The following is a 9,550-nucleotide window of genomic DNA, read 5'->3' as shown; positions in this document are numbered from 1 at the left end:
CGGCAGGCAGGGGGCGGGAGGGGGGGGGGCGCGATTGGCAGCGGGCGCCCCGACGGCATGGGAGCGGTCTGGCTGGCCCCGCCTTTGCGATTGCTTTGCCTGCATATGCCCGGCTCGCTCTCTAGTACTTCGTACGGCCGTTCGGCCGCGCCGCGCCCTCACAGGCGCGTCTGCTGCCGCAGCGGCGGGAGGGCCCGGAGGACCCCTACACCCACCCTCCACGCCGCCGTCTGTCGCGATGCTGGCTATGGGACCATCAGATCACCAGATCACCAGATCACCAGATCGTAAACCCACCAGCCCATTGTTCCATGCGTAGGGGTTGCTCTTGAGCGCGTTGCCCTGCTGGTGGGGGAAGTAGGGCCCCAGCTCAGACATGAAGCCGCCCCCCAGGGACGAGCACCCGGGACCCCTGTGAAATGGGGTGAGGCGCAGTGGTGGGGCTCAGGGGTGTGGTGGGCGGGGCGCGGCCTGGCCGGGCGGGGAGGGGCAGGGCGGCGAGGGGCGCGCGGGCGGCGCGGGCCCGCGATTCGAGGGGTGCGCAATTGCTGGCCAGCGGCGTCGGCAACCACACGTACACGCACTTGCCTGCACACATGCCTGCCGGCACGGCGGCGACAACTGAACATGTTTCGGAGTGAAATCAGCCCAGAAAACGCGCAGCAGCGAAACCCTGGACAGCCACCGCGTTCATGGTAATCTCACTAGTCACTTGACTCATCCCTATGGCTCATCCCCACCCGTTGAGCCAGAGGATGACGGGGGCCGTCTCAGGGGAGTGCACCCGCTCCACAAACACGTAAAACAGGGCGCGCCCCGCCGCCTCGTCCACTGTCACGTTTCTGTCGCGAACGGGATTCGAACACGGGCAGGGGTGGGGTTGATCAGACCGTCAATGGCGCACGCGCGTTGAGGGCGCGGAACTCAGTGGGGGCGGGCAGCATGCACGCGTTGCATGCATGCGGCCGACGAGTGCATGTGGCCACCATGCGGCTGGCGTGTGCATGCGGCTGGCGGCGGTGAGTTCAAAGGTTGCCTGGTGTGTGTGCCCGAGCCCGCCGCCATGGTCTGGCCAGGCCTCAAGCCGCACCGGACGCCCTGTGGCGCCTACAACACATTCTAGAGGGGTCTCCAGCAGCACACGCGTGCGCGCTCACCCAGCAAACATCCCGAATCCTTGGGGTTCTGGGGCGCCCGGCAGGCCCTCAACCCGGTCCTCCTCTGCCCGCACACTGTAACGGCGCCCCGAGGCGCCGCCGCTGCCGCTGCCGCCGCTGCGTGGCCCCATGCGCGCCGTGCGGGAAGCCTGGATGGCGGCCGCGCCGCTGGCGCAGCAGGCGAGGAGGAGGACCAGCAGCCATGTGGTCAGGCGCGGCGCCAAGGCCGGCGTTCCCGCCATGTTGTGATGCTGGTGGACGCAGGTGAGCGCCCCGTGGCCGTCCTAAGCACACGTCTGTGCGATCGGGGCCACGCAAGTTGCTATGTATGCGCCCTGGAACGATGGGATCAAGCAATTATTGCCTCAGATCATGGGCACTGGAGCGTCACCCCTTCAATGTGGTGTGACGTAGAGAGCCCCGAAATACAAGTATGATACACGCGTCATTTCAACACGTCTCAGCCAAACCTTCCGGGCGTACTTGTACCATTACCCCGCGCAACATGCCCGCGGCTGCCGCGTACGCAGCACTTGGGCTTGCCCCAACAGCGACAAACGATGAGGTGAACGGCAGGGCTGCCGCGCAACGCGAGCACCGCAACGAACGCCCACAGGACAGCGGCGTCAGTTGTTGGGCGCCGCATGGCGCATGAGCGCATCCGGCCGCCAGCCCCATCACCGCCGCGCGGCGCCTGCTGACGAATGGGCCAGGTGAAGGAGGCCTTCAGGAAGCTGGTGTGGCAGCACCACCCCGACAAGGCGCCGGAGCTTGAGCGGCCGGCGGCAGAGGCAAAATTCAAAGAGGTGAGCGCCGTTGTCCGCCGCAACGATGCGCTTGCCGCTCTCTGCAATGGCAGCGGCGATGGCAGCGGCGGCTGCGCTATTGGCTGGCAGCGTGCCGCCCCGGCCGGAAGGGCCTTGCGGGGATCGCGCCCACGGAAGCTGAAGCGGCGGCACCAGCAGACTGCCGCGTCTGTGATGCGGGGGCGCGGAGCGGCGCCCAGACCGCACTGTGTGTACGAACAAAGCAAGAGGCGGCTTGTCTCCCATAATCCCCTAAAATGCCCACACGGCGGCGTCGTTCCTCAACGCCAGTTGGCAGCCGCCCATCCCATGCCCCCCACTCATGCCCCCTCTCCCACACCCTGCAAAGGTCAAAGCCGCCTACGAATCCATTCTGCGCCGCCGCGCCGGCTACAACGTGCCGCCCCCGGGGTCCCCACCAAACCCCCAATACGCAGAGGCGTACTGGCACGCAAACAGCGTCGATGGGCGCGTGCCCTGGGGCAAGTACGGTGGCTATGAGACCGAGCTGAAGTTCTACAAGTGAGCTGCTGGCCCCCATGGAGTGGGGATGGGACGCGGATGCTCCCCAGGTTGTGCGGCAACGTCAACGCGGGCGACGGCAACACTTTGATGACCCGAGCTGGGCCGCGCGCAACCCGCCATGCAGCTCGCCCCGCGCTCTGCGCCCCGTGCTCGATCGATTGGAATCAGCGCCCGTCCCCCGCGCCCTGCCGCGCTGCAACCCGCAGGGCCGCGGCCAAGGGCGGCCGCAACAGCCTGCTGGTGCTGACTCTGGCGGGCCTCATCGCCATCCCCATCATCACGACAACCGCGATGCTGCTGCAGGGGTGAGGCGGCTGCTGCGCGGCAGCCCTCCACCAGCGTGGCTGCTTGCATGGGACCTGGCATTATCACCGGAGCCTTGTCAGGCCAGCATGTGCATTCTTGAGATGAGTGCTCGCGCGCAGCGCGCAGTGCACGTCTCCCCAGGCCCGTCGCGAGCGGTGCTCATGCCACCACCGCCCCCTTGGGCACGCCGCCGCGGCACCCGCGTGCGCGTGCATTGATGCGTTTTGAGCCCGCATCCTCACTAACAAAGTTACCTCCGCACACTTCGAAATGCAGGAGCGACGGGCAGCAGTGGGGGTCGTTCAAGGAGGCCGGGCTGGACAGCTTGAGGGAGGGCCACCGCGTGAACGGCCAGGTGGGGGTCTGACCTGGCGGCAGTTTGGACCCGGGCGCTGCGGCCGGCAGCTGCCGCACAGCTGCGCAGGGAGGCGAGGCGTGAGGCTTGTGGCGGCGAGGCGTCAGGGGTTCTGGTCGGAGCAGACTGTGATGGGTCTGCGAGGCGACGGCTTTATCGATGTGGCCACCACGCGGAGGAGTGGTGGCCACGGCGGAGTCAGATAGCGTGCTGAGCAGGACAGCAGGGCCCAGCAGCAGCAGCAGCAGCAGCAGCAGCAGCAGCAGCAGCAGCAGCAGCAGCAGCGCGCGGCGTGCGCTCGCAGCGGAGGCGCGGCGACTAGATCATCGGCTGGAGGGGCGGGGCTCCCAGCCACGGTCGTACCTCCCGGCTGCGGCCTGAGGCGCCTCACAGGCCTCACCCGGCTGTGCCTTAACCACAGCGTGCACCAACCACACGCGCACATACTCACACAAACACATACACAAATATACAGACACATCTACACACATCTGCACACACAGGTGTCATTCAATTCGCCTTTTGCGGCGCGTGATCAGCTGGACACGCAGGCGTTCAGGCGAAAGTCGTACCTCAAGGGACAGCAGCAGAAGGAGCAGCAGCAGCAGCAGCAGCAGGAGCAGCCGCAGGAGCATGCGGAGTAGCAGCAGGAGGCAGCACCAGCAGCAGCAGGAGCAGCAGCGCGGGGAGCTCAGCACAGCGGCGGCAGCTGCAGCATCAAGCAAGGCACAGCATTTGGCAGGATGGGGAATGTCGTGTGGGCGGATTCAAAGACTGGGGTTCTACTTACGCTTGTGTGAAAACTGCTGCCTTTGTTACGGTCCTAGTTTGCCGGGGTTATGACCATGGCTTATGGCTTGCGCGAGAAGGCGTCTCAGCGGCGCTTGCGCTCATTGAGGGGGGGGAGGCAACAGCTTATCCCCATGTACGAGTTGTCACTTTCTGGAGTTTGTGACATTCCTGCCTGGCCTTTCCCCGTTGTAAAGCACCATGCCATTCGTACCGTGTCGAACCATGAGGACGGTCAAGCCTGCGTTTGACGGCTCGCTCTTGCAGGCGCGGGCAGCTCGGCGGGGCCTCACCCAGGCTGGCGGCGCCGCTCCAGGGAGCGTGGAGGTGTTGAGGGCAACTGCAGGTTCCGAAGCGCAGCCCGCCTCCCGTTGCTGCCCAACGCGCAGATGCAGGGCAGGGATCCTGGCCACAAGCAGCACCGACAGCGGCGGCGTCGCATGGGGCCACGCACGAGCACCTTGCCTGCACGCAGGATGCTGCCCCACTGGAGGGCGGCGGAGTCAATCGCTGCGGCACCCACATGCACTGGCTGGTCGTGGCACCACCCGCCTGCTGGCGCTGCGCGCCAGGGGGCCGATGCAGGCGAGCGGCGCGTGTGGCCGGTCAAGCTACCAGCTCGGCACGCTTTGTGAACAAGCGTGCATTTGACGATTGAACCTGAGGCTGGTCATGCGTGCCTACATAATCTACCAATGTAAACATCCACTGCGCTCCTTCTGGTCTGCTCAGCTGCCGCCGGCGCACACACTCGGCGCCTCAGTCGGGTCTAGGGGCCTACAATTCAAAACAGCAGACTGGTGGTTACAACACAATAGCATGCAAGCAACTCTGATGGACCTTGGCAACAAGAGAGTGACGCAACAGTGGGCGGCGTGCGCTTTTGGGGTGCGGCGACGGCAACGGCCACGCGCAGGATGCTCTTGCTGCGCGGGGCTCGGCAAGCCTGCGGCGCAAGGGGCCCCCGAGCAAGGCACGGCGCGCGCAAGCAGCACGTGGGGCGTGGCGCGCGGGCGTCTTGTCCTATCCTGTAAGGGGGCACGGCGCGCGTAGGCACTTGATGAGGCCAGGGTTGAAGATGGGGCCTCCCATAGGGCCTCCCATGGGCCCCCCCATAAGGCCTCTCGTGGGGCCTGCCATGGGGCCTGCCATGGGGCCTGCCATGGGGCCTGCCATGGGGCCTGCCATGGGGCCTGCCATGGGGCCTCCCATGGGGCCTCCCGTGGGGCCTCCCATGTTGCCTCCCATGTTGCCTCCCATGGGGCCGCCCATAAGGCGTCTCATGGGGCCTCCCATGGGGCCTCCCATGGGGCCTCCCATGGGGCCTCCCATGGGGCCTCCCATGGGGCCTCCCATGGGGCCTCCCATGTTGCCGGGGCGTGGCCTGCGCCAGATCGGTGCTGCGAGACGGAGAACGTTGCACAGAGAGGCGCCCTGAGGAGTTGCGCGGAGGCATCTGGCGCTTGCCCCATCCCAACACTCGGCCGTTGGTGCATTCCAGCGTCCATCTGTGCTGCATTCTTTCGCTTTACAGTCGCGCTGCCCCCCCCCCCCTCAGCCCGGCCGCCCGAGCACCACGTCTGAGCGCTGGCCCCAAGGAGAGCCCCCCCAGTTGAATCCCACCACCCACCGGTGAAGTCAGCAGCCGTGTCTGTCGCTGCAGGCCGCGGCAACAGGGCACAGGGGGATGCAATTCACGGTGTTAGCCGACACCGCCAACTTTCAGAAGGTGGTAAGAGGGGCGCGGTGCGCAAGGTCACCGCCTGCTGGGTTGGCTGCTTGCTGGCCGCCCCTGCCACGGCGGTCTGCTTGGGGGCTGCCCACGCCGCCCGCTGGTGGCTGGCTCTGTCTTGCAACCCCTGAACGCCGCCCTCACCTGCTCCCGCCGCCGCCTCGTCAGAGGCGGCGGTGGCGCACGCCACGAGGAAGGCCGCCATCAGGAGGCTGACGAGGATGCGCCGCATGACTGCAGGGGGGGGGGATATTGTGGTGTGGGAAAGTTTGACGACAAGGTTGATGAGGGCTATGCACTTGCGCCAGAAAAATCTGCAGAAGGTGGGTTTGACTGGGGTGGATCTTTACCACTTGTAATTCAGGGGTGATGGCAGGTCAACAACTAGCCCGTGTGCATTTGTGATGGTCCAGCACACACACACGAACATAGCGACAGGGTGGGTGGGTGTGCCGAGGGCACGCAATCAGTGTGTTACTTCAGTTGTGTGGGTATTGGTCTCAGCAAGCTGTGTCAGCAGGCTGAGGATGTGGGGCGGGCAGCGGACCAGGCGAGACGGCATGGGCAGCGAGCCGCAGCCGCCCTACGATGCAACGGTATCCCGAAGCGCTGCTGTGCAGTGTATCGTAAGCTTATCGGCAGCACAAATGGCGCATATTTCAAGGGCGCCCACACCCAGCGCTTGGCACGCAGATGGCCAACAGCGGCGTAACCGCAGTCAGCCGCATGTTGATGGAGTGGGCTATGCAGTGCTGTGTTATGTATATAGGCCAATCTCACCGTTGATCGACTTGAAATTGCACGTCTTGGTGCTGAAATCGATGGCGTTCCGGTACCGTATTTCGGTACCAGGCTGGGATTACGAAAGGCGTATCCCTGGTTGGGTGTAACTGCAAGAATGCTGATACGCTCGAGCAAAACGCAATATATAGGCGGTGGCGATGCCCAATGGTCCAGCGCTGCCATTGCGCCGCAGCCGTGCATGGGTGACCCGGCAGCCAGCGCAGCACTATGACACGAGGCTTCTCCAGCGGGCTAGCGATCAACAGCAGCGGGATGCAGGACGACACCTGGAACACCGTCTGACGTTTGTGACCCCTAGGCCCTTCCCATGGAGCTCGTCGTGCGCGTGACACTTGCACTCTTGACCTGCCGCGCGCCAGGCGGCCGAGGCTGAGGAATACCAGTATGGGTGCGCTGAGCTGGAGGGCCGCGGGGATGGACGAGGCGCTGTCCTTCAGCAGGCTCAGGCACAGGTACTGCGGGGAGGAGGGGGCCGCGCAGGAGGGGGAAGCAGGGTCTGGAATCCAGGTGGCAGGACAGGAGGGCCGAGAGGAAGGAGCCAAAAAGTGAGCGTAGCTCTAGGCCGGGCGGCTGCGCATCAATTATAGACGGCAGAACTGGGGGGCGCACCAAGTGCGTTGCCTTGTCCTGCTCCAGGCTCCAGAGGTCAGCTGCAAGGATTGTCCTCGTGCTGCCATGCTGCTGCAACGCCTGCACAAACCGTGATACAGGGCGGGCTTGTTTGGGCCAGGGCCTCAAAAACCAAAGCGGCTGGACCAGCTCGGACCGCACAGCGCCCGCACGCAGCCGCCACGGGCAGACCACGCAATCAGCAATGCAGAGGCGCGGAGGGATGCCGGCGGGCACAGTGAATCACGCGTACAAGCTAACGTATGCGGTGCACGGCTGGACACGATACTGCGCCTCAGCATCCACATTCGCAGTCTTGCTAACACGTGCGCTGCGTCGCACATTGTAGCGTAGTCGGACTAGGGTTTAAGGTGTAGGGTTCAGGGTTTTTCTAGGCGCAGAGCGGGCATTCCGTGCTGGAAGGGGGTACAATGCAGCACAGATTCGGCCGGGATGCATCGCCGGTCGCGCGCTGATGTGAGCGGCAAGTAAGCCAGCTAGCGCGCACTTCCTCAGGTTCCGTGCCTATATGTGCGTTGTCGTTCTCGCAGTCCCGTATGGCGGGGGCAGGCCTAGCAGGCCCATCAACCATCATACGACCTTTGACAAGCAAGGACCCCATTTCTGCATTCGTTCCCCGTGCCCCGGAGCTGTGGGTTATCTGGGTCTGTAGAGCGCCTGCGTGTTGCTGACCATCCGTGCACACCGGACGCCGTCCAGTTGTGACTTGTTGCGGCTTGATGCTGAGCTCCATTCAGGTTGATTGCTCAAGAACTGTGTGGTATATACGCTGCTAGGATTGTTTGCAGCCAGCCCATCGTGCCAGAGCCAGGGACTGCGAGTGAGGCAGATTGCCAGAGCGCCGCAGCACAGCGCAAGCGACCGCCTGCTCAGCAAGCCAGCTGGGGCACAATTCTTAATTATCAGCTGACTTCCACCACAGCAGCTATTTAAGCGCATCATGCACCAATTGTACCGCAATACAAAACAAAATGCAGTGAATCAACCTCGCAGCTCATTCTCTCTGCTTGGCGATCAGCTTCCGAGGCGCCTGGGTGGCGGCCTGCACGACCGCGTCCACATCAGCGTACTTCAGGATCCCGGGGTCCGCATGCCTGGTGACAAGGTGACAAGTGGTGGGCGACAAGTGGGTGACAGGCAAAGAAAGGGTCCCCTGCAAGCAACGGGTGAAATAGCCGATGAAACATGCTGGCGTGTGCGGTGTGGCGTGCAAAGCTGCATGCAAGGGGCAGCACCCGAGTCAGCGGTTCGGCCCCACTGCACCTGTAGACGACGTCGCAGCCGTCAAAGACGATGCAGCCGCCCTGCTGAGTCAGCAGCCGCTTCTCGGACGGCGCGAGGTCCCCCCCTGTCGAGGAAGGCGTCCACGGATTGATGCAGGTACACTCACAGACACTCCAAGCAACAAATTCCTCAAGCGATGCAGTACACCATCGTGCCAGTGTCCACAGCGGCTTGAAATTTGGTGCTTTGGGCGACAAGCATGCAGTACATGTTTAAAACTATCAACACCCTGGGGCTCCACTTAATTCGCAATGATGCAGGCGGCACACGCGCGGCAGGACAGACGCACGGGAGGGCATGCAAGCCGCCGGTTGCCACCGCCTCTGGCTCTGCTCACACTTGGACAATACCCCGACCATGTTCTGCAGGCGGAGCGTGGCAAGCTCCAGGGGCCTCTGCAGGTGGGAGGAGCGGCGGGCGCTAGGTTCAGATACTCAGGCAGGAATTCAACGCAATCGCGCGCACGCGCACGCGCACACACGCATGCACGCATACACACACATACACACACACACTTGGCATGTGCGCTTGTGTGAGTTGTGTGTTGGCGCGCGGACACGCGCAGGCGCGCACATACAGGCTTGCGCTCACGCTCGTCGCCCGTCCGCATAACCATGAGCACTTTCACCACCCCGATTAAGCACGCGTACCCGCCCTTCCGCCTGCATGCTTGCACGCGCACACGCACTCATGGACAATCGCCAGACGCCAGTGTCCTCACAGCCTGCACACTTGCAACCAAACCAAGCACCTGCCCCGTTGCGCACTCACCCCACCCAAACCAAACCCCGTCCTCACACCACACGACCCACCTGGTAGCCCTTCCCCAGGATGTCAAACGCACGGCCCAGCGTGCCATCAAACACAGGCGGCGCCTCGCGGTCGCCCACGTATCCCCTCAGCACCTAAGGTGGCGTCATCGACGCGGACGCGGCGCCACGGGAGAAGTTAGGACGCCGCACGCAGCACAGCGCAGCGCAGGCCGGCTGCGTTTGACGACACGCCAACGTCCGCGGCGGGGCCCACTGCCTGACAGGTGCCGCGCCATACGTAGGACCCCTGCTACCGCTGGCACCTCAAAACCCGTCACGCCCCCTCGCCCGTGGCGCCGACGAGCCAGCGGCCATGGGGCGCGCGTGTGCTGCCTGCCCCCCCCCCCCCC

General features: G+C 64.5%; 3 protein-coding genes across 3 annotated transcripts in view; 1 reads left to right on the top strand and 2 right to left on the bottom strand.

The window, feature by feature from the left end:
* Positions 1–261: 261 nt before the first annotated feature.
* MNEG_6029 (Serine carboxypeptidase-like 40) lies at positions 262–1,168 on the bottom strand (the record flags this gene model as incomplete). Its single annotated transcript, XM_014045499.1, has 3 exons — positions 262–412; positions 741–842; positions 1,158–1,168. The coding sequence occupies 3 exons, from the start codon at positions 1,166–1,168 to the stop codon at positions 262–264; spliced, it is 264 nt and encodes an 87-aa protein (XP_013900953.1).
* Positions 1,169–1,861: 693 nt separating this feature from the next.
* On the top strand, positions 1,862–3,793 carry MNEG_6028 (DnaJ-like protein; the record flags this gene model as incomplete). Its single annotated transcript, XM_014045498.1, has 6 exons — positions 1,862–1,963; positions 2,313–2,485; positions 2,695–2,793; positions 3,071–3,149; positions 3,368–3,505; positions 3,653–3,793. 6 exons carry the CDS (start codon positions 1,862–1,864, stop codon positions 3,791–3,793), a joined length of 732 nt encoding a protein of 243 aa, XP_013900952.1.
* Positions 3,794–8,098: 4,305 nt separating this feature from the next.
* MNEG_6027 (hypothetical protein) overlaps positions 8,099–9,550 on the bottom strand; it is a gene marked incomplete at both ends in the record, with an annotated part of 4,237 nt that continues 2,785 nt past the window's right edge. The window contains 4 exons of the mRNA XM_014045497.1: positions 8,099–8,198; positions 8,368–8,452; positions 8,726–8,783; positions 9,201–9,293. Of these exons, the coding sequence (XP_013900951.1) occupies positions 8,099–8,198; positions 8,368–8,452; positions 8,726–8,783; positions 9,201–9,293 (336 nt within the window). The remainder of the gene's footprint in view (positions 8,199–8,367; positions 8,453–8,725; positions 8,784–9,200; positions 9,294–9,550) is intronic.

The sequence above is a fragment of the Monoraphidium neglectum genome (assembly GCF_000611645.1).
Source record: "Monoraphidium neglectum strain SAG 48.87 unplaced genomic scaffold scaffold00946, whole genome shotgun sequence".
Lineage (NCBI taxonomy): Eukaryota > Viridiplantae > Chlorophyta > Chlorophyceae > Sphaeropleales > Selenastraceae > Monoraphidium > Monoraphidium neglectum.
The sequence above is the reverse complement of the archived record's forward strand: the minus strand, read 5'-3'. Positions and strand labels throughout refer to the sequence as shown.